The following is a 24,786-nucleotide window of genomic DNA, read 5'->3' on the forward strand; positions in this document are numbered from 1 at the left end:
AGCATCCCTGCGAACACCTCAAAAGTAGTCTAAGGAGGATCAGCAATTTGAGGTCCTTTCGGTCTTTCCTGAGATGTTTCTTGACATCCTTCAGGAAGAACACTGAAGTCCAGTCTCTTTTAGGGATTTATCTGAAGCAACCACGACAGAGGAACGGTCCCTTTTCAAACCTTCACATTGACATTAGGGATGGTCCCACCTGCCAGACTCCAAAACTTTCGTTCAGGATGGAAAGAAAGTGCAGCACTATTGAAGAACTGAGATCTACAAAAGGGGCTTGGAGAGCCTGAAGGCTGCTGTACTCACTGAGCTTGCAAGCTCACAGGAGAGGCGGGCTGGACTTCTTGATGTGCATTGACCCTGTTTATTCATGGTCCAAGTCCCATGAATAAATCTTTCCACTCTCTGCTTCATGGAGGAGCAACCTGCCCTGGTTGCTCCTCCAACCTTTGAACATGAGGCCCAAATGCCTGCAGGCTCTTCAGCTCACCATATTTTCTCTTTGAATTTTAACTTGAGTAACAGCACTGACATGCTGTCTGGTCCCAGCTACAAATGATACTGGCTTTGGAGACTTTTTTCTGGAGGGGAGAGGGATAAAAAAAGCAACTAAAGTTTCAGGGAAAGCACATCCCATAGCAAGGAACATCTGTTGGTATCTCAGCACGTGCAGAAATATGAATACCTTGTAATCTCCAAATCATAACACGGTCCCATCCTACACTACAGAGTGCCTGATGTGGATGCTTTTATGAGTCCATAAAACTCATGGTTTCTAAAAAACATTTCCAGGATTACCTTCTCTTGTAAGAAATAATCTCATGTTTAAGACGTAATCAGACCCCTGTACACTTAACACCAATTTGACAAAACACTTGTATAAATACTTAACTTTAATCAGGTAAGCAGTTCTGCTGGAATCCATGCAGTTAATTGTAGCATTTAACAAGCAGCACATATTCAAATATGTGCTTAGACCAGGAACAAGTGACACACAAACCCAGCTACTCATCAAAACACGAGTGTGCATACACCAAATGCAAAGCCCTAACTTTAAAACTGCAAACATTTTGTAGGGATTACATGTGACTCAGATCTTCCAGCCAGGAATTTCCTTGTGGAAGAAATCAGCATTAGGGTTACTGAAATACAACCATGCCTGCTTTCACATTTGTACTTTGACATATATGCATAAACACCTACACATTTATCATCATACTCAGACACGGGCAGATTCATATCAATATTTTTGGTTTTGTATTGAGCTTCCTTGTGACCAGATTCTAGCAAGATGTTTTACAAGTACTGGGCCAGTAGCATCTCACCCAGTCCTGGTACTCTCCATCATTCGTATGTAGTTCTGTACCATGCCCTGTGACTAAATATTGCTGAAATTGAATTGATTACAGCTTTCAGTAAAGCACAGGTGTGATTAATCATTTTTAAGGTAAGCTTTATAAACATGAGATTGTAAGAAGGCCATACTGGTTGAGACCACTGTTCTGGGTGCTTCATTTGCCACCTTTAAAGCTGTAGTCCCAAGGACTGTAACAGCACACAAGCCCCACAGAGCAGCTTGCAGCCAGCCATGCTAGCAGGGAAAGCCCTGCTGCCAACCACGACCTTAATAAAACATCCCAAGATGCTGTTTTGTTCTCCAAGAATTTTCCTTGAATATTGCAAACAACAACAAAAAAATTAATCTTTCAGTGTTGTCTACTGATAAAGCGACCTCATCTCAGCAGCCGAGCAGGAGGGCAACCTGATCTCAAAGACTGAGATACTGGGCCAGTTTCACGGGGTGAACACCTCAATCCAAGCCAGGGTGCACAAAGAATGGGCTCGTCCTCCACAGCAGCCTCAGGAGCAGAAGGTAAGTTTGCTGGTGACAAATGTTAGGGAGAATAACTTAGTTTTGAAGGTAACTTAGTGATCAGAAGGAGGAATTCTGCCACTCTGTAAAGTTCCTCTTTGAAAATTAAGATGAGCACAGATTTGGTATGGGTTTGGCTTAGATAACTACAGGCAGAATATGAAACATCTGACAAGGGAACATGTCCTTAATTCACCTAGAAAAACTATTAGAGGGAGATGTTTGGCTTTGGACTGTATATAAAAGGCTTCCTGCATTAAAAAAAGGTAAATTTTCCCAGCTCTAAATTAGAGCTATTTGAAACATTTTCCACAGAAGAGTTCTCTGTTGAAAACACAGTTTCATTGAAGCATTTTGTGAGAGCATGTTGACTCCAAAAGCACTTTTGACAGGGAAAGGTCTAAATGTATTTTTCATACTTCCTCATTTTGTTTCGCTGAAAAGCTGAAATCTTTTGTGTTGTCACTACTGCTCTGCCCATCTTGGCAAAGACTTTAATATTAATTGTAATGTAAATTTTAATATTCTATTACCATATTTGACGTAACACTATGGTAACTACCTAATACGCAATATTTCCTGCTTAATGTCACAATGTTTAGAATAGCACAGAAGGATTTTATCTTATTGAAATAGTGCCATGTTGTAATATTGACATATACTGACACTGTCCAAGAGGATATGTCTCTGGAATTTTAATTTCCCAAAACTTTCAAAATGCTGCTTTTTTCCACTTAAATTTTCAAATTTCAGCCTAGGACACTTTTCCAGGGAACACAAATTCCCATTTCCCATCAGACTGCTGTAGAGCTGTTAAAATCTTCCCCTCCCATGCTCTGGTTTACTCCTTTTCCAGGCAGCGCAGGCAGCTCGTGCATCAGCCACACTATAGGTGGAGGCAGGTGAAGGGACAGTTTCGTGCCGGTGGCAGGGACAGGAGGATACGAAGTGCAAATAAGTGCAGTCACCTGTGAGATCCTGGCCCACAACAGGATCCCCCCAGTCCCATGAGGGGAGGCTGCATCACCACACAGCCCTCCCCATGCACAGGACGGGGAACCTGCCCCCAGATAGTGCTAGGAAAAAGGGAAACTTTCTGAGCTACTGTGATAAATGTACCTGTATATATACCCCAGTGCAGGCATCTGACACAGATGTACATGCATGCTGGGTCCACATGGATACCGGTTTATAAATTAGTGATGCTTTTCTGTCCATGTAACCACAGATGCAGAACCAGACACCCTGCACTCTGCATGCATCCAGGTCCTCCCCTAAATCTCCAGGCTGGCTGACCCTCCCGAACCCTACGTGCAGGCATGAAGGTAGCTTAGCTCTGGGCCTGGCCATTGCATCTCCTAAAGGGCACGTCTTTAAAGTGACGACTCTCAGGGCTGGGCAGCAGCAAGCAAGTTCAGAAACAGAAATTCTCCCTGTCACAAAGATGCTGCTCTTTTATTGAGTTGGCCTCGGAGGCAGAGTGACACGAAGGTAGTAACATGGATTTCTGTCAGCAGCTCATGCTCGGCTGCTAATCAGATCAGAGGAGACTCGGTCACAATCCATTACTTGCAGCCCTGTGACTAATTCCTAATGAGGCCTCTCAGAGCAGAATAAGGATCCTGGGTAATTATCCCAAGAACCGCACTCCAGATTAGGCAGAAAACACTCAGGTGTAGCATTAAAGGTCACTTTGTTCTATTAGGAAGAGCTCTCACCTTCATCCCTTCCCTCGTTGTCTCCTTTGGCTTGGGTCTGCCCTCTGTCTGCACTGGGTTATGCCATAAAGCTCCATGAAACCCATGTGTGGTTGACCCCTGAGGTCCTCTGTCTGCTCCCATCAGAAATCACAGCCTTATCCACCTTACATCCCCTCTTTCTCCTAAATTTTCCCTCTTTCTCTACCTCCTTCCCCCTCCCTAGCATCTTGCTTTTTCTCTTCTCTTGTAGGATCAGATAGCCAATAGTAAATCTGTTGATTTACCTACTTACCCATTTGTCTGCCTATAAACTGAGCTGTCTGCTTATTTAGCTGTTTACCTACTTATCTGATCTGTCATCCTTGAGTTTTCATTACCAGCAGCCATCATCACAGTATATAAAAAGCCTCAAATTGTTTATTGTTAATTAGGTACGGACCAGAACTCAGTGATTTAGATAATCAACGGAATAGTGAAAACAACCTGCCTATTATTTTTAAAGGCAAATAATAACAAAAATAATAATATATCCACAACACGACTCAGTAAATGAAACCCAGTTTCTGTGAAACCAAGATTAAAACAGCACTTGCCAAATTATACTCAAAGCAGAAGATGTAATGTAGCCCATTCATCTGAAAAATTAAAATTTGTGCAAGTACAAGGATTCCAGAAATAAAACCATCTGGGCAAATGAGCAATTAAATCCCACATTTCCTTATTTTGTCAAAAACCTGGGAATAACCTTAGTAAATTACACACCCAGTGAATTTCCTCCTTCTACTGAAGTTGACTTCTTGCTAACCAGCATGTATTTATTTATTAATTCAGTCACGACCTCTATCTGTTGACTTCTGGACTAGCTCCCCAACTGGGACTGAAGCCATGGCTTCTAGCATCCAAATAAAACCTCTGTGACTTTTCCCAAAGATTACAGTCATTAGAGAGTCCCAAAAGCTGATCTGCAAACCTCTTACGCAAATCAGCAATTTGGGAGGGACAAAGAGAGACGTGGACAGAATGCCCCTTAAATATTAATGGAAAAGGTCACATTTATTTATATTGGTGTATGTATAATACAAAGAAGTCCATCAAAATTCAATGGCAGGGGGCACCCAGAAACTTCACTGGGGTCCAGTCTGCAGTTCCTTGCACCTTTAGCTCAGTCCCTGTCAAGCCCTGCTCTGCTGTGTTGAGCATCATATGAAGCCACCGGTCCTGCTTCTGGGAACGTACAGTGAAGAAGGTGATCACGGCAAACAGAGGAGGGGAAAGGTCTAGAAAAAAGGCCACCCATCTCTCATTTCATCCCCCCACTCCATGCCCTGTATTACCATCTCCCTCATTCCTGTGTCCTACCTTGCAGGTGGAGTTTGCTCTCAGTGCTTTGCAGAAGGACAGAACTCACAGAGTCCAGATTGTCATAGCTGTTACAGCCCAGGGGGCCAGTCCGAGTTTCTGTTACCTATGGAGGATGTAGAAAAGAGAGAGTGTTCCCTTTGACTGCAGCAACACATCTTCCCCAGGCAGGTTCAGACCTTGTAATATAATGACCCCTTGTCACCAGCTGATGCAATCCAAAATGCATCTTCCCTAACTGGGAAAAAATATCCCACACTGAACAGACATGGCTAATGTTTGGCACACTCACAAGCTGAAAAAATAGAGTGAATTGTATCTGCTTTCTTTATGGTACTACATATTATCCTGGGCTTGGCAATGAGGTCCTGCAGACTGACGTTTCTCATAGAGGATCTCCACTGGAGAACATCAGAAGGCAGTAGAGGAATTATTCCCTGGCTTCTCTTACTGGAAAGCAAGATACAGAGATGGATTGCCAGCCCACAATGGTGCCTAGTGCTCCCACAACATATGTGCACACCATCCTTGTGCTGAGGATAGATGGAGGCACAGGTGACCTGCAGTGCTGTTGCTGTGGTTGTTGCTGTTGGTTTCCAGCCATAGAGGAGAGCTGCCCTTCCTGAATTCACAGAGGGTGATTATCTGCTGTCACTGTTTCAATATCTCAACTCAATTTCCCATCCAGAAGGGAACAGACTCAGCCATGAGACACCACAGAACAATAACAAGAGCTGAAACCTTTCAGAAATGGCTAACAATGATGACTCCATCCACATCGCCTTCCCTGGAGTGAACTCTGCAACAATAAAATCCCTCCCCAGTATAGGTTGATTGCTTGCAGAGAAGGCAGCCTTTGTCTGCAGAGCCATTTTCCCTATTTTGTATGCTCTGAGCAGCTCCTCTTCCTTCCTGCTGCACCCCTAAGCCGTCTCTCAGTCCGTTTCATTCCACATGCCTCAGTAATGCCACACTGAGTTTTTCACCTTTTCTTGTAGTAAATTAGAGAGAGATGTTTAGCAGTCTTACACCCACAAGAGGAAAATACTTCTGGGTTGCACAAGGTTGCCCATTTCACAGACCTGCCTTTCCCTTCCAACCTCCATCACTGATCTGGATTATCTGTTCCCTCTCTCCCTTCCACAGGTCACTGCCACTCATAGTGGAAGTCTCCTATCCTACATAACCATCACACTGAATGCTCGCCTCTTTCCAGATATTACTAGCCCTGGGGAAATTCTTCAGTAAGGTCCATAAGAGAACAATTTATCCTGGGAAGTCAGCGTGGGAACAAAACAACTTGTGATCAAAAAAGACATCACACTGGACTGGCAAAGTCTTGCCCCAAATACCTACAGTATTGGTATGGACACACAATCTTCTTTCTCTTCCCAATGCAAGATACAGTACCTTGATTGCTCCGGTAGAGATCTGGATCTCATGGAGTCTCCTCATGGTGCCATCACGGTCTACAAAGTAGGAGGAAGCAAGCTGGTGTAATGCTTCAACGCTCTGGGTAGCGTTTCCTGACTTTCTGTCGAGGTGGCTCTTGTCCATGTACATGGTCAAAGCCTCCTCTCCTGCAGCAGAAGGAAAAGGAGATTTCAGTAAGGCCCAGGAGGCTGCCAAGTAGGGTCATCTTAACAGGAACGCATGATGTCACATGTTGCACCTAAAGAAAGAAAAGTCCAACACCTAAAGTGCTCTTAAATGAACCCACCCTTCCTCACCAGTACCAGAATCTCAGTGTAGTATATGTGAGCCTCCTTCTCTATTCAGCCAGAAAGGCCAGGTCCACCATACTTATAGATCAGCTCCAGTGAATTGAGTAGATAACGTTTTGGACGTTTATTAGCCAGCATAGCTTTACCACAATGGTTGGAAAGGATTCAGACCATTTGTCCCATTTGAGGAACGCTTTTGTCTATGGGCAGTGCCTATGGAACGATGCACACCTGACTGGAGAAGATGCCACTTTTATGCAATTCTCTCTGACCTGATTTCTAGAAGGAATAAATGATGATTTAAGTTGCAAATAGGACATAGATACGTAGGTGGGTTCAGAGGACAAACAAATGCTAGTTGTACCTCTTTAGCTTCCAGTGACCATGCAAAAGGGTAAGGACAGGGGGCTGAGCGAAGGACAACAGTCAGAGGAAAGAATAAATGAGTAAGTTAAACCAACCACCCTTTCTGCTTTTTTTTTTCCTCTCCTAGAGTTTCATTCAGTGAATTGAAGTGGAGAGCGAAAAATATTGTGCAAGATAAGGGACAACAGGTGATTTTGAGCCAGTAATCACAGAGAATCTGGGAGTGAAGCAGTTAAGACCTGATAGCACCAAACATCCTAAGCATTAGCAAAAACCTGAATCTAACAAAAGATATATGAAAAGGACACGAAGCTGAGAAGTAATATTTACCTAAAAGTTCAATTTGTGCTGTATGAGCCAGATTAAAAACCAGTTCATTCTTAACGTAAGGCTGGCATTATAGAAGGAGTAAAAAGGTAGAATACCATCCTGCATTCTTAACATCTGAAGTTCTGATTTTAATAAATGAAGAGAATAGATACCTAGGGTAGGAATGTGCCATTTCTACATAGCTCTCTTAATGAGAAGAATGGTACTTGTTCTGATTTGATGGATGAACCACTGATGAATACATTGCCTCTGGCAATGATAGCATGGTCAAAAAAATGCACCACCACTTTTTAGGCCAAGAAATATTTTGCTCTTCAGCATTTTTGCCCCCCCCCCCTTTTTTTTTTTTAACGAGAACAAGCACTTACTTTTCTTAAAAATCATATTAGCTGAAATAGTTTGATTTGTCCAAATAATTTCTTTTATTGCATGTATAAAAAAAACCAAACAAACAGTAAGCCCTCCTCCTTGCTTTCCCTGGAACTTTTCCAGCTTTTATCTAGAAGCCAAATGCCTGAAAACAGACCAAAAATATTCTGGCTGAAAATCAAAATATTTTTTATTGGATTTCAGTTTTTCAAGCAATTGATATGTTGAGGATTGAGCCTTTGGCTTTGAGATGAAAGATGGAAATTTTTGGTAGAAAGAAGACACTTTTCATCAAAAGATTTGATCGGTTTAAATCTTTTAATTGGCTTCACGGGAACTAAGTGGAAAAGTTTGGCATGTAAAACTTTCTCTCTTTAATATTTTGTTAAAAATAACATACTATCCTTTGACCACGATCAAAGTTGTAGTAGTAACAGTATTATCAATGTTACTTCTCACAAAAACACTTTCCCTGGAAAATGACCAGCTTTGATCTCATTTATCACTGTTAACATTATTATGTGTTGAACGGTGCGAGCAGACCTTGGCAGGGATCAAGGCTCTGTCACATCAGGCTCTATCCACACAACAGCAGAAAGGTGGTTCCTGTCCCAGAAGATTTAAAACCCACATATCTGATGAAACACAACAGGTGTATACCACAAACAGCCGGCAAAGCACAAGGTAGTAAGATGACTGTGATTAGCGTGAGAAACAGCGGTCACCGCACACCAGATGCCTGGCCGCTGTCAATGCATTTTCAGGTTTCATCTTTGAGGTGACTTTTACAGGGGGATTTGAAGGAAGGTCAGACTTCGTGAATTTTCATGAGATAACTCGTTTGCCAGCAAAAAAAATGTCTGCATGGGAGTTAGTCAAGAGGCTTGGGAGAAGATAGCCTGGATTGGTGTGAAAGTGTTGTATTTTGAGCCAAAAGTTTTGTATCTCTCATGTAACAGAAGTATTTATCTGCATGGAGACACAGCAGACATAAATGATGCTTTGCCTCCATTTCATGAGGCTGTGAAAGGAGAGGGAAAACCTGGTATAATTCTCCCATTAGCTGCAATTCTCAGAGGAACCTATGGGATTCCAGGTATCAACTCTTCTTTAATTCCAGCAGTAACTGGAAAAAACAGCTTTTTGCGGAAAATATCATGCCTTCTTTTAATAGCCAAGGTGCAAAAATCAGGACCTTTTCAATCCAGACTAGTTCATTTTAGCAGAGAAATGCAGAGATTGGAGATCCCTTGGAGAAAGAGCAACCAGGAAGCGTGGGTTGAGTGGCATCAGGCAGTAACACTGGTTTCAGATCACCAGGAGATCCACTGTTAGCTTTCAGTCCCCAGACAACACGAAGCAGGCAATGAGCAGCTGATACAGCTCGTAGACATCAGAAGGGAGAAACCTGTGCTCTAGGGCAGTAGAGATCAGTGATTTCCCCACAAAAGCTGTCATTTTTCCTCCCTGAGGTGTTTGGACCCCTCCACTGAGAGGAAGAGGAAGAAAACAGGAAAGTAAAGCCCAAGATATTTGATGCTTCCCCTGAGGGAGAAATACTGTCCCTAAGAGTGAAGGGTGCTGAGCAGAAATAATGTTGCTGGAAACCTATTCTGTGTACATCTGTGCAGACCTGGAAAAGCACAGCATCCCCACGGAGAGTGCGCATGAGAAAGCAACCCTTAGTTCAAGAGAGGTTAATAGACTTTTGCTGCATTATTAAGTCTTAATTTCTCGTTTATTAAGCGGATGCTATGTTCAAAGTTGTCTTTCCTTCAGGGCTTTCCCTGCAAATTGGTTCTCAGCTCTGTGTTCTCTGTCCCAGAGCATGGATGCCCTCAAAATGACCCTTCACCAATCCCTTTGTCAGAACTAAACTGGGGCAGAGCTGTTTTTTTATTAGGCTCCAGGGGGACCTGGCTGCTCTGTAGGTTGAAATGCATCAGAGCTGTTCCTCATGGGGCCAGGTGTGAAAATAGCTGCTGTGTTCAGGTGGGCTGGCCTGATCCATCACCCAGCCTCCTGGGGTCCATGCAACAGCTGGCATTTAAAAGCAAAACAATTTCCTGTGTGCTTGTCACTTGTTTGCAACCTAATAAGGCATCAAGCTAAGTTTACAAACCACTGTAATCCAAAGCAGAATTCTTGTAACTTTTCTGAGGAGACCTGAGGCCTTGGGAGAGCAAGGGTGCCATGACATGTCTGCTTTTATATCCCAGTGGTCTTGTTTAGCCCACAGACTGTGATTAGAGTGTGTCCTCCTTGTATAATTCATGCTTCATCTACATTTTCTCTGGGACTGCCGTTGCCAAGATAAATCCTTCTTTTCTCTCCTACCATTGCTCACTATGCTCTGGGCTGATGGAGCATTTAACACTCCTCTCCAACACCAATTCTCGTTACAAGCCATATTTAAAATTTTGTGTTGTAAAATCAGGAGAAGAAACAAGCCACTGTGAATAATTCACATCCTCACCCAGGCAAAATTAAAAATATATTTTACCATCAAAGGTCTTTCTTATTTTGAATTTCCACAGATGTGAGCGGCAAGAAGAAAAAGGCATATCAATGGAAAGAAAATAAACCCACAAAAAACCTCTCAACACTTTACTGGATTCTTACTTGGCTGGCTTGGGTTCTGTAAAATATGGTCCTGAAAAGCAATTTCCTCAATAAAAAGGAGTTTATCTTTACGCAGACTTCATTAAGGCCTGATGCAGGCAGTCACTCATACTCTTCAGTGCATGGAAACCTTTCTCTCACATTTCTTGCCGATGGAGCAGACGGTTTCAATGCCTGGACTGGAAGAGCAGCCTGAGGTTCTTTGAAGGACATTTGCCACATGAGAGGCCATTTGACTTTAATGGAACCACGCCAATTTACCTACCACCTAATTTGTGCATGAATCATATGCACACATCTAATCTCATCTACGTCTCATCTGAGTGTCTGCAGAATGCTTTGGGAACAGACAGATGGCCAGAAATTCCTCAAAGTTCACTACAAACTTCGCAATGTGGCAAGGCTGGAGGTCAGGTACATTAGAAGAAGCAACAGCAACAAACTGTACTAAAATTAAGACCCTTTACCACTGCAGAATCCCTCTTACAGATAATAGTTCTCAAAAGAAAGGCATTTAAATGTGCACCCCAAAGGGGTAAAGAATGGTAAAAATAGTACAAGAGAGGAAAATAAAAAAAATCAGCAGCAAGTATCAAGAGGATTTGTTGATTTTCACCCCTCCTGTTTTCAAAACCCAGTACTTGAATTATTTATGCAGCACCACTAGCAGTGCATGCACATGGATTAATGGCACTACAGTACTCTGTCTTATGTCATCACTGACATATTCTGCTTGCACGCACAAGCCTCTCTGCAGTCCCTGCATATATACTTTGAACTTTACTTAACTGTTGGTTTTTTCAAAAGTCTACTTCGTGTTACTGCTTTCGCTTATGCATTCAGCACAGGCCTTTACGGCTGTCTCTTCCCCTGCTACACACACTCCCTGCCCAACTCCTTGAACTCCCTTTTCCTGGAGCTCTTTAAAATTCCTCCTGTTCCAGCAAGAAAGGATGTTTTTTCCTCCTGCATTTGGTTTCATTCTGAAAGAAAGAGTGATCAACACGCTCTATTGTCAGATTAAGGACAGGGGCACAGGAATGACAGACAGGCTCCCTGGCTAAATGAAGCATGTTTATCTTGACTCACACCAGTACACACACACCGTTGTCAGAGGAGCACAGGTGCACACGTATCACAGATGCCGAACTCACACGCATTGTGCTGTGAATTCATTTGCAAAGGCTATTCATACTCTGGGGATTTTCACACCATCTGACGATGAGACAGGCTTTGGCTGGGGGAGCTGCAGCCTGGCTCTGTGCTACCAGCCAGCCTCCATGCAACACGGCCAAGGTTTGCAGATGCTGTCCAGTGCCCTCATCACCCCATCACTGACACCCACGTAAGAAAACAGCCCAGGTTACCACCTACCTCCCAGGGTGGCAGAGATGAGGATGTGGGTGCCGTACTTTTTGATGATGGTATCAATGAACTGCTGCGTGGTGGGTCTCCTGCCCAGGAGGCGGATGCTTCTCTGAAACTCGGGCATCAGGGGCAGTGGGTTGTGGAGCAGGTCCCTCCGCTCGATGGCTGTGTTCCTCACCTTCCAACGGGCAAACTCCCTATACGACAACACAGGAACACAACAGGAGTGAGACTTTGAGTCCAGAGGGGCAGGGAGAGCCACCGAGGGCAGGGAAGGAGGATGGCAAAGGGGACAATCCTGTTGGACACCCCCACATGGATACACACGTGAGGCCACAAGGCTAGACAAGAAGGGGAGGAGAAGAGAGAAAGCGAGACATTACCGCACAATAACAACACACTTTGAGGATCAGGGTCCAGGCTGATGAGGAGGTAGTCTCAGAGTCTCCAGAGATGCCTGGCCGAGGGCTGCATTTCCCTGCAGAGAAAGCAGCCTGACCCTTTCACCCTCACACACTTTGGGGTCTTGCACGTCTCTATAAAGCAGCAAATTCTAGTTTCTGTCAGCAAAAGAGCTGGTCAGTTAGACAGACTGTAGATCCAGACCAGTCTGATCATTGCTGTGTCCCTGTGTCCACAAGCCTTCTTTGTAGCTACTGCTTTTGCAAAGCAAGGCAGAAGGAAACACTTTCTCCAAACATCTTAATCTTTCAGCACCAGGGAATACAGCAAAAGATCATTTTGAAAAACAATACGCTTGATAAATCATCTAAAAGGATCGATTCAGATATAAACAGAGGCCAGGTTGAAAATGGAGGCTTTGTTTGTTTTTCTTTTTTTTTTTTTTTAAAAACCTATAAAGTGATTTTCAAATCCCTTTAAACTGATAGCAACTGGGAAAAAAATAAAGTTAGTGTTTGCAAAAACAGTGCTTTATTGCAGGTATCCATTTTGAAACAACACAGAGGGAAATGCCTAGAGAAAACCTTGCACACTTGTGATCTAAAAATCAGACCTCTGAAATACATCACCAGCTGAGCACCTAAAAGATGAGAAACCTATTAACGTCCTTTGAAAAATATTGAGCAAGGCCTTCTTAAAAGGAAAGGATATTATTTATAACCACTGTCTTACAATGCATCTGCACTATCTTAAGCCATCTCCCAGATAATCAAGTCACAGGCATCTGTCACTTTTCATTCACTTATTCCTGTAATTCAGGTTTAAGACAAAAATTTCATTTAAATAATAGGAATGACAATACCTGGCACTGACACAGCACTTTCTATCAATGTGTGTCAACTAGCACCAGCAATCCCACTTCGCTGGTAGAGAACCTGACATGCAGGCAGATTTAGGAGATGCTGTAATTCAGTTGCAAAGCCAGGAACACAAAACAGAATTTTTTTCCCAGGTTGATTCTACACCCAGTCCACTTTATGTGTGTTACGTTATTTTACTTAATGCAATTATGCATGTACTTATTTTGATTACACCCCATCACAACACCCCAGGCTGCCTAACAGAAGTTACATTGATTAAAATAGCAAAGTGCCAGCTTTTTACTTCAAAATATCACCTTACACCTGAGCCAATGCCCCTTCTGTAGCTCCTAGGCTTTCACAAGCCAAGTAAAAATGCCAAAACAAAATACCCCTTTTACCACATCCAAAGAGTCATCAGTGTCAAACCTTGTGTGCTGGTTTTGGCTGGGGTAGAGTTAATTTTCTTCATAGTAGCTGGTATGGGGCTGTGTTTTGGATTTGTGCTGGAAACAGTGTTGATAACACAGGGATGTTTCTGTTATTGCTGAGCAGTGCTGACACAGAGTCAAGGCCTTTTCTGCCTCTCACCCCACCCCACCAGCGAGCAGGCTGGGGGGGGCACAAGAAGGTGGGAGGGGACACAGCCGGGACAGCTGACCCCAACTGACCCAAGGGACATCCCACACCATATGGCATCATGCCCAGCGTATAAAGCTGGGGGAAGAAGGAAGGGGGGGACGCTCGGAGTGATGGCGTTTGTCTTCCCAAGTAACCGTTACGCGTGATGGAGCCCGGCTGTCCTGGAGATGGCTGAACACCTGCCTGCCGACGGGGAGGAGTGAATGAACTCCTTGTTTTGCTTTGCTTGCATGCACGGCTTTTGCTTTCCCTATTAAACTGTCTTTATTTCAACCCACGAGTCTTCTCACTTTTACCCTTCTGATTCTCTCCCCCATCCCACCGGGGGGGCATGAGCGGGCAGCTGTGTGGTGCTTAGTTGCCAGCTGTGGTTAAACCACACCACCTTGTAATCCACAGAGACATCAGTCTTTCCTAGAAAAAACTGTCAAAAGGCTAAAAAAAACCCAAACCCAACCCCCAAAAACCCATAGACTAGGATCTTAATACCAGGAGGGGAGAAAACATAGACCATTGTCTCTAAAGTTGTCTGCAGATAACAAGTGCATTACCAATGTCCACATATTCACTGTATGGAGCAGAATATAGTTTTCCCTCTGCTGTCCAAGAATAGTGTAAAAGTCCAACACTTAGTACCTGTGGAAAAGATACATTTGGGGGTCCCACGGTTGCTTTTAATGACAGGTAAAACCTGCAAATACAAATAGCTTCTCTCTGACACTGCAGAGAGGTTGCTCTAATCATTCATGATTAGAGTGGTCATCCCAAACCTGACTATACAAGGAAATCCCCTTTGCATGAAGAAGTAATGGTCCCTTCAGGATACAGCAGTTACACTGTATGGGAAGACGCAGCTCTGGATGCTGAAATACAGGCAAGGTTTTATAATAAATTGGGGTTCTGATGTTCCTATCATAAAGATCATAACCAGCAAGCATAGGAAAAATGCCATCTGTGCTTCCTCTCCAAAGAGACAATTATTACTTCCTGTAAAACTCAAGCACGCTTTTGCTCTCAGATTACTGCTTTCTGCAAGCATTATCGATAGAGTCAGGAGGGACTAGAGCCCTCCAGAGCCAGCACATTTTCAGAAAGGGCTGGGGGAATGCTTCATGTTCCCAGACAAAGTACAGAGAGTTTGCTTTTGTTACTGTCAAGTTATCTCTTCCAAAGCAAAGACCGTGGAATTGAAACGTTCAGGTAGGGCCCTATTGATATATCAACACCCAAAGCCTAGGAGTGCCTCCATTCAGTGTGTGGAGATGGACAGGGCAAACAGTTACAATTAGGACCACGCACTGGAAAGCGGTGGGTAATAAAGATGGGAGAAGGTAGGAACAGAGAATGAAAATTTCATAAACAGTATGTTCAAAGGGGAAGTGGGTTCATTTTTTACATCAGGTCCAACATCATCTCATGACACCACTGGCAAGAGGCAAATGGAGGAGTTTAAAAGAAATCATTGCCATATCTTCAGCCTTGCCTGCTGCCAAGGGACGATTCCAGTCACCATTCATGCAGTAGACAAGCCCTTAGCAGAATCCACATCTAAAACCTCATAGTGAAGGAGACTTTTTCCACTCAGTTCTTATGCATACCATCCCTCCCCAGGGATTCCTACTCCTAGGGCTATCATTGAGGTGAAAGCCCAGTTCTATTATACTCTCCAAATGCTTGGATGTGTGGTTTTCATAGCTGATGAGAAAAGCTGAGCAAATACGTTATGATGAATAATTTATGCAACTAACTTAGATGTTTATCTTCTGCTCATAGAATATCCATGAGCCAGTTGCAGTTCCCTCTAATTTATGCATTATTTGAATTTACTTAGTGACATTTTTCAAGCTTTTTTTTTTTTTGAGGTTTTGCATAGTATTTGGCTGTATTCTCTTTGTGTGCTGTTGATTGGTTGGGATTGGTCAAGCAAATTATATGGTATTTTTAAGCTTCCTCATTAATGACCACAAATACATTTTAAACTTGGCTTCCCCAGTTCCAGAATATATTACATTGAAAGCAACCCTCTAAATACTAGCAGTCTTCCATGCAACCTATAGAACTCTGTGCTGTAAGATGCACCTGAGGCCAAGATTATGGTACAATTTTGGAAAATAGACTTAACATTAATGCATATGGCTAGTGAAATCACTTAGAATTGAGGTGATTAAAAAAAAAAAAAAAAAAGAGAGATTTGCAGGGAACAGTATAGCTCTAGCCTTAGGGAATGATCCAACCTGTAACTCCTGAAGTCTGTGAAGAAACACCTCCAAGAACAGGTTTTTTTTATTAGCTTTCAATTCTAGACTTAATTGCATTTTCTGCAGAAGCAGCTGCTTTTGGCCAAAACTGAATCGATGGCACTGGGCTAGGTAAGCATACTCTCATCTGTTTGTCACCACTGAATCCTCAAATCTGTGAATCTTCGGAGGATCTACCAAGGCCGTGGATTCATGGATGTGTGCAAAAGGACACTGAAATCTTTCCTCCCAGAAATCATTCTCGGATGCCATTTCAGTGATCATTGCTTCTCAGAACCATCAGAGACACCACAGTCTCAATGCCACTGCCTGGAAAACACAGGTGAGGCCTCTACAGGTCTCAAGGCACTTTATGAAAGAGAAATATTGCACTGTTACTTGTTCATTTTCCAGGTGAAGAAGTTGCAAAGACTTGACCAGGATTATGATGGCAACATACAGTTAGGATTAGTACAGTCTTCTGACCCTCAGGGGAAATCCCTAGCAAAGACCTGAACTTCTGCCAGTGGGGAAGCTTTTAAGGGTGTCGGAAAGACAATAAACCTCTTAGCAAGGAGGAGGAAGAGTCTGTATCCCTGATGCAGAGACGGGATAAGGAGAAACTATGACCTAACGTCTGAGTAGTGGGGGAGAGGCACTTGTGTATGCTCTAATGTCTCGCCAGCGTAGACAGCCCATGCTAATGTGGAGCGTACCCAGGAAAATGCCTGCCAGATCAGTGGAGGGGAGTTTGTTCTCTAATGTCTGGTGAAAGCACTGAAAAGCCTACTCTTCTTATGGCTGGAAGGGGTAGGAAGTGCTAATGCCTAAAGGGGGAAGAGAGGTGAGAGGAAATAGAGGGATGAAGTACTGCCTCATGGAGGTAGATATGCATATTTCAAGCCTTCCCCCCTGTCACAGTAAGAGGATACATTTTATTTGTATACAGCTATATCTGAGAAAATACTAGCCACTTCAGAGTTTGCATTAATGAACTTGTCATCAAGGCCATGCATGTCAGAGAGAGGGAGCCACTAGAGATGTCTCAGTGCTCATTAGCACTATGACCCCTCCAGGGAAACAGAAAAAAGGGGGAAAAAATGCTGAAGAGGGAGAAAAAGTCAAAAGCCTGGAATGGATACATCACCCAGACCCCCCACTGCACCAGAGAGACTAGGAGAATCCAAGGGCACGAGCATCTCTACCCAGGGAAAGAAGTCTGAAAGAGAGAGGCCGTCGGAGCAAATTAAATTCCCTATCTTCAAATGGTCAAGACAACCAAAGGACGTAAGTGAAGAAACAAGTTCAGTACAGACCTCGGGGGCTGGCGCTTGAAACCAAAATGAAATTAAATGCATTAAACAATGATTAAGACAGAGTCTGTTTGAAAAAGGAAAAAAAGCAGAGCAGGAAGACTGAACAAAGCCTATAACTGTCATGCTAACTAGAACACCCCAACACCTCCTGCTGCTGGGTATATTATCTTCAGGGCCTGCAGGGCAGTTAGCGCATCCCACTCACAATGCATATGCAGCAGACAGGACCAGCCCCACCACTCTCTGGGAACTGGGCAAGGAGAAGGCACCAGCTCCTTTCTGTTCAGCAGTTTTTTTATCTTTTTTATAGATCATAGCTCAAAAGCCATCAACTGCTCCCATAGGTGATAAGCAGACAGAACCTTTCCAAAGACAACACCCTCTTCAGTAACAGCAAGGTACAAACATTGCTTGATGTCCTCTACCTGGCATATTGCACACATTATTGACTCTGACATCAGCAGGATCCCCAGTCAGAGACAGAGAACTCCTAGAGCCTTCTTACTCTCTTGGATTTTGGTGTATATACAATGGAATCTGCCTAGACATGTCTCTGCCCCTTGTTTTCATCCAAGCACCTCACAATCATTAAGACAGACATTTTTGGACACCCCTATGTATGTTGCAGACAAGTGTTATTAGCTGTTAGAATGAGTGTGAACAGACAGATTTTAGGCCTTGCCCAGGTAAAAAACAAGTTTTGTGTTAGCATCAGGAACTTAGCCCAAAGTCCTCCAGAATCCTCCTAGATGCTCCTACAACAGAGCTGTTGGTTTGGGGTTTTTGTTTTGTCTTTCCTTTTCTCAGCCTAATTGTCCCCAGTCATGGGCTGCACAAAGTAATAGTTATCTTCAATCCTCAGGGTGATAGCTCTTCCAGGTTACTGTGAGCCCTTGACTCTGCAAATCATGCCACGGGGGCAGGATACGAGCATGACAACTGCATTATAATGCTTATCTTTTACTGCCAGATCTGACTTAACGTGAGTCTGTACGGGGTCTCTGTGATTATGGTGGGGTCAGTGATGTTTTATTTCTAGTCTGCGCCCTCAAAATGCCAGACAGGCCCCAGCTGAGCAGTGCAATATTCCTTCAGCAGTTTCTTCTGCAGCTTGGCCTCCTCTCTATCTAGGCAGCATGAAGAAGTCACTCTTCAAAGTTGAGCTTTTCAAAGGACCTACAAGAATTAGTTTCCTGTGAGGGTTTGGCACTCATCCCCCTTAATCTATTTAAGAAAACTCCAGTCTGTAGATTCAAACTAGTTCCAAATTAGACAGAGGATGAAGCTCTGCTGTAAGAAAGAAAAAAATATGCAGAAATCTAATTCCAGAGAAGTATGAAACAGAAATCACTTAAGCTGAAACTCTGACAGCATTTTGCATAACAACCAGGCAAGCAGACATGCTGACATATGACAGCTGGCAGGTGAATAAGATAAATAAATTGACTATTGATTATTGATAAATGCTGTGCTGTCTGCAGCAGTTTTATTCCTATAAGGGCATTTACCTGGATTGGACTAAACCCAAGGAGAAGACCATCAGTGTTTGGATCATTCAACAAAATCATATGGGCAGAAATAAAACAGCTCTGTTGGACTACTTACTCCTTCACCTGTCTCCACAGGACAGTGGAAGAATCTTCTGTTGTTTTTTTCCTTGGTCTATACTTTGGCCATGTGCTTGGTGTTGGCTGAGGTGTTTGAAACCTCAACTACTTCCCCTTTTCTGGGCAATCATTTCAGCCTGTTGGATTTTCCTGTTACAAACAGAGTTTTGTTTTCATCTCTCTGATATTTTTCTTAAAAATATTAAATTGTTCCAGGGTTGAAAACTTGGAGGGTTTTTTTTGTAAAAGGAGAGGGAGGTAAATAATAGGTCCAGAACAACATGAAGTTTGCAAGAAGCAAGAACAAAGTTACTTCAAAGTTAGGTGGATTTCATGCGACCTTGAAAGTGCCTTGGTAAACAGATTGTTCCAGCACTGAATTAAAAAACAATCAGACAGACATGACTCCGAGACTCGTGTTCTCTCTTAGGATGGGACTGCACTTGGGTCTTTTAGGAGGCAACATGTACTTGTTGGGTGCTGAAAAGATCGATTTGTTTAAAAAAAGATGAAGCTGGAATAAATTTATTACTAGAGAGTCAAAGCAGAATGATTCAGCATAGGTAAGTACAAGTTAAAAGATAGGTCATTGAATTTGGCCATTACTAAGTTTGCTTGTTATTAAATTTGCTCATGGCCAGGACGTGGCTATGATTCCTAGCTCTGACTTCAAATCCAAACATAGCTACCGTTGCAATTAGACAATCACAGGAAAACATGGCAGAGTAGGTTACTACCCCTTCAACTGAACGAGGTCACTTCCAAGTTATATACTTATGCATCCTCAGATAACACATAGTAACTTCTAAACTTCTTCAACAGAGTAAACTCACCAGCTACCATCATTTGTCATCTATTGATCTGTTCCCATGTTTCACCTGAGTCAGCTGCTACAATTCCCTTTCATGACACCCATCAGATTACACTGCAAACTGCCTGTGGGACATTTATTCCACTCAACTTTCCCCATAAAGTTCTTTGTGCAGATTTCATTGCAAACAGCACACACCTCGGGCACTAGAGATACCCTTTCCAACACCAGCCTACTTAAGCCTTGTCCACCCTGGAGACTTGCTTGTAAGTAGTTCCCATTACTGTTAACACCATTGCAGCTGTTTTCAGCATTGGGCTGACGGCACTTCTTCTAAGCCACTACAATTTACATAGTGGTTGATACTAGCTGCTAGAAGTCAGAGTGACATCTCTACAAGAGCTCCCAGCTTTGTTAGCACCGCTGCGGCTTAACAAACACTATCAAAAATAGGAAATGTTCTGTTGCTGTTTTCTTCCTAAAAGGTTACCTAAACCAGACATGGATTATTAAGGTACTGAGGAAGCTATTCTAATAGGCTGCAGGGTCCTGTGCTCCAAGCACTTGAACGGACAATACAGAGACACCCATTCCTTCACTGTGAGTTGTGATAAAAATCACAAGCCATGCAGCTAGAACAATTCTCCACTGAAATACCTGAGGTAGCCTAGAGAAACTCATCTATGAAACAGGCATTTTGAGTTCTACAGCTATGATTACAACACTGATATTATTTTTCTTAGCATGGTCTCCTGGATTTATGTTTCTATAAGTTTGACCCAGAATTCAGGATCAAGCAGATCCTGGGAAGTCAAGGAGCTGTCAAGAAGGTGCTTTCAAAGAACAGCACATTTGAGGCAACACATGGAAACATCCGAGTCATTGAAGGAATTTTAGATAGTCTGGAGGAAACCTGGGATAATTGGTACAATTTTAGGTTCTCTTCTCCACACTTCTTTCAATTCCCTTCTTGTATGCTCCTTTGCTCAACACATGATCCTTGTCCAAAGAGCTGATGGCATACATCAGCCAATTAGACTTAGCCAACAACAGGTTGGAAGGGAAGCTAAGACACAGGAAGGTGAGACAATTAACTAAGGCTGTATATGAGCACCGGGCAGAGGCAGGAGAAGGCCCCAGATTGCTTTTTTTTCCAGTTGCTACAGCACAAGACTGAACAACCAACAACAACAAAAAGACCTTTTCACATTGAAGTGTTTGTTTGGACTCTAGTAGGTTAGAGGATTAAACTCTTGATGAAGTCCCTCCTCATATGGTTAAATAGTACATGAAAGCATTTAAATCTATTACTTTTGAAAGCAAGTTTGAAATGGAAGACAGGGAGACAGATTTTAATTTATAGAGCAGATAACAAACCACCCAGGGGAAGATTGGCCCGCACTAAGTCATGACGAGCGCTCTTTACCCCATGGCAACCCTCAGCAAGCTAGGCCTGCCCTGCCCCAAAATTCACCATCTAGACTGGGTCACAATTGCCTACCAGTGTTCATATGAGCACAACAGCATGAATCAAAGGCTGTAACAAGAACATAGTTTGGAACAAGTCATTTCATTAAATTGCACTTGCTTCATTTCCTAAAGATATAGGTGTGTGGACTACAGGGGTTTTTTTTCCTAATTTTAGCTATAGCAAGCTGATAACCTCAGCCAGTGACATCACAGCCCCAAGCTTTGCTCTTTACTTATGATTCACAGTTAACTCAGATGAAAAAACTGTGAGAAATGTGGACTTGAACCTTAATTTCTCATGCTAAAGGCTCGGGTACCTGGCTACTGCACTACTGGCAACTGAAGCACAGCATTTGTCAATACTGGGAAAGTAAGTACCAGAAATTTAGCCTTGATTGCCCTTTTTCTCAAAAAGCACAAAATTTTCTCCAACACAGCATGCAACCATGTTTCAAAACTTGAGCTGTTGTTAGAAAATGGAGCCATCACCCCCCTCTGGTCAGTTGTGCTACACACTTGGCAAAGGCTCAAATTCAAAGGAGTAAAAAAAAAAAAGTGATGTTTAAATACAAAGCCCCTCCTGCCTCCTACACCCAGCTGTGCCCTCAAGGCAGTCCTGGCAGAGCCACCTGGGCACAGCTACTATACTTGTGGGGTCAGCAAGAGCAGGCACTGATGGGAAAGCTGTCCCCTCTCACCCACCCCCTCACCCCTGAGTCACTCAGCTGATGGAGACACTAACAATCACGTAAGGCAGGTGCTGGTGGGCAGCTTGGATGCCTAAAGACAGCCAGTTGGCAAAGCCACCTGTTTACATCAGGCATCTGTTGATCAGGGCCTGATGATCAGCCAGTTGAGGGGCTTTTGTCTGGGTTATGTGAAATGAAAGGGGTCCATACCCTTCCCCGCCAGCGAATATCCTTCAGATGGAAGAGCATGCTCCAGGCTGCACGTAGAGAATATGTAGGGAAATCATGACTTGCAGAGATGCAACATGACAGAGGGACCAATCGCTGTCTGCTCCTAAAGGCATTCCCAGATCCAACACGTGGTCACCAGCCTCAGAATAACCCAGGAGATGTGATGAGGACTGGCATCCTTCATTACCCATGCTGTTGCAAGGGATCTTGCAGAAAGCATTCGTGAGTACACGGAGGAGGTATGAGAGTGCAAGTGAACAAAATCTGTTTTGTCATTGTAAAATAAAACCACCCTCCCCTCCCACACTGATCTTTGCTACTTTATTCCTATAGTGTTGTGACACTATTTCCTCCAAGTTAGTTTAGGAGAAAATGGTGCTTCCTCCTCATGGTTTCTCAGGGCACCCATTTCTGTGCCTTCACCCTAAGAGCTGTGGTTCAACATCCCTTTGGTTTTCAAGCTGTGCCGTTATGCTCAGGCCACTCGCCAAGGGTTGCTTTTTTAACAGTGACATCCAGCAAGCAGGGATATACACAGTGGCTATATGCAGAGACTGTCCCCTCTCAGCATAGGAATCACATGGTATCTGGGCCTGAAATTACTAGCAAAAGACATAAGGTGAGAGGTGAAGGGCTAAAAAAATTAGGCTGCAGAGTATAGCTGCAGCAAAATTCAAGCCATCCATAATCAGAGACATTTGTGCTTTGTTCAAGATTAAAAAAAAAAACCCGTGACACATCAGAATTACAGTAAAATTGAAGAAATTTTCTCTAGGAAAAAGGTGACCCATTTCCTCAGACTACATCCCTCTTTAGCAAAAAAACTGAACATAAGCAGTGAGAAAGCTTTGAACATTCCCTGGTTGCTCCAAAAATCTCATTTCAACAAAAATCAGTTTTGATGTATTTAATTTTCATTCCTAGTCATGCCATTTCAAACTCAGACATGTTTTGATGGAGGAAATAAAAAGACTACAATAAAATAAAAATTCACAAACTCTTGAAGAAAGGCAATCTTTTTTGCATGCTGTGAAGTGGCCTGCAATAAAAAGACAACCATGCTTTTCATGCAACATTTCATAAAAGAAAAGCTTTATTTTTGTCCTGTCCTATCCAGAGAACAGAGACTAGTGAATGCAAATGCTTTTGTTTTCTGGGATCTGTTTGCGAAGCTTTGAAGCACTTGGTTATTCAGGCACGTGCTTAGCAATTTCCCAATCATGAGTCATGTTTCCTTTAGCTGTTATTTGTGACTTTGATACATGGCTCTCAAAGCACTTTTAAACAAATATGTCACTGTAGACAGAGAAGCTAAGGCAGCAAGAGATGAACAACTTTTCCAAAGAAGAGATCTAGCACACAGCACAGCCATGAACAAAATTAACCCAGATCTGGAGCCAGGACAAAGCAATTCACCAGCAAGGACTAAAGTAGATAGAATCATAAAATCATTTCAATTGGAAAAGACCCATGAGATCATCAAGTCCAACCATTAACATAACACTATCAGATAGGGGGGGTCATGGCCAAACTTGCTGCCCCAGGCAGCTGTCCATTTTGCCTGTGCCAATAAACACTCCTGCCCAGTGTCCTTGCTGCCTGTGCAGGGCTCAGTTTGGCAGGGTGCACTGCTTCCCATGGCATATTCAATAATGCTAAGGGTAGTAGCGGCAACATGCAAACGCAACCCCACATTGGCCACAGAGAAGAGAAGCAGGGGCAGAAGTACGTGTCTTAAAATCACCACTGCACATAAACTCCTGAATCCCAGCCCTTCGGGGAGGACACAAGAGCCACGTGCTTCAAAACATGGAGTGAGCTGCAGCCATACCACAAGGAGGGTGTTGGACCTGTTCTATAGCAAGAGGGAGAGGTATCAAATGCACACCCATGGCATTTCTCTTCTACAAAGTAATAGGACCCCAAAGGCTGTGAAATCAATCTACTGAAATGCAAATCACTTCCTTTGGGAAGGTTATGTTGATTGCCAACTCTGTTGTGTTCAAATCAGCAAAGAAGAATGTGCAGGATGGTCTGAAAGAGAAGGTTGAAGACCTCTGAGGCTTCCAGCAATGCTAGTCTGTACCACTTCAGGTTGTGCCTGTCTGAATTCCTGCAGTTTTATGAATATATCACAGCCAGATGATACAGGAGACTGTTTTAGTGTAAAAAGGACCACCAGAATGCTTCCTTAGCTCACTGAGCTTCAAGCACACCTAAAACAGCTGAGAGGGGTTGTTATACGCATACTGTGGGCATAAAATCTGCAGCATGGTGGAGGGAGGGAGTTCAGTGAAAGGGCAGTACGTGCAAACTGCTAACTGCCCCGCAATGCACACAGAGCCACATAAGCACCTGTCCGCACGAATTGCTTAATTCAGCTACAAAGCAAAATCCACTCACATGCTAAGGTCCAGATGTGAAATTCAGGTCCTGGAGAAGTTAAGAGCAAAACCTCCTCGACTTCAGTACAAGCAGCATCCGGCCCCATGTGCAAAGGCAGTCTCAATGCCCAGCAGGTCTCCGGGTTGTAAGCATCAAAATTCAGGGTTTGGGACAGAGGGCTGGAGCTGAGCCCTGCTGTTAAACAAAGGGCACAATCCCCTTCCCTGAAGGGCAGAATAGGGCCAGCTGCAAAGATTTATAGCCTCATCATTCAAGGTCTATTTAGGGGGAAAGAGGAGTCAGCTGTGTGGGGAGGGTTGGGTGTTTGTTTGTTTTTGCAAGGGGTTGTGGTGTTTGGGGTTTTTTTTAAGTTTGGTAGGGAGTGAAATAGAGGGTGAAGGGGTAGTTCTTTAGTAAGGGCTCTT

At 43.3% G+C, this 24,786-nt stretch overlaps 1 protein-coding gene across 1 annotated transcript in view; it reads right to left on the reverse strand.

Moving 5' to 3' along the window:
- BRINP1 (BMP/retinoic acid inducible neural specific 1) overlaps positions 1 to 24,786 on the reverse strand; it is an 89,429-nt gene that overhangs the window by 15,742 nt on the left and 48,901 nt on the right. Inside the window, exons 3-5 of the mRNA XM_076355370.1 lie at positions 11,718 to 11,908; positions 6,343 to 6,512; positions 4,933 to 5,038 (exon numbers count right to left, since the gene is read on the reverse strand). Coding sequence (XP_076211485.1) covers positions 4,933 to 5,038; positions 6,343 to 6,512; positions 11,718 to 11,908 — 467 coding nt within the window. The remainder of the gene's footprint in view (positions 1 to 4,932; positions 5,039 to 6,342; positions 6,513 to 11,717; positions 11,909 to 24,786) is intronic.

The sequence above is a fragment of the Aptenodytes patagonicus genome, chromosome 18 (assembly GCF_965638725.1).
Source record: "Aptenodytes patagonicus chromosome 18, bAptPat1.pri.cur, whole genome shotgun sequence".
In the NCBI taxonomy this organism is placed as follows: Eukaryota; Metazoa; Chordata; class Aves; order Sphenisciformes; family Spheniscidae; genus Aptenodytes; species Aptenodytes patagonicus.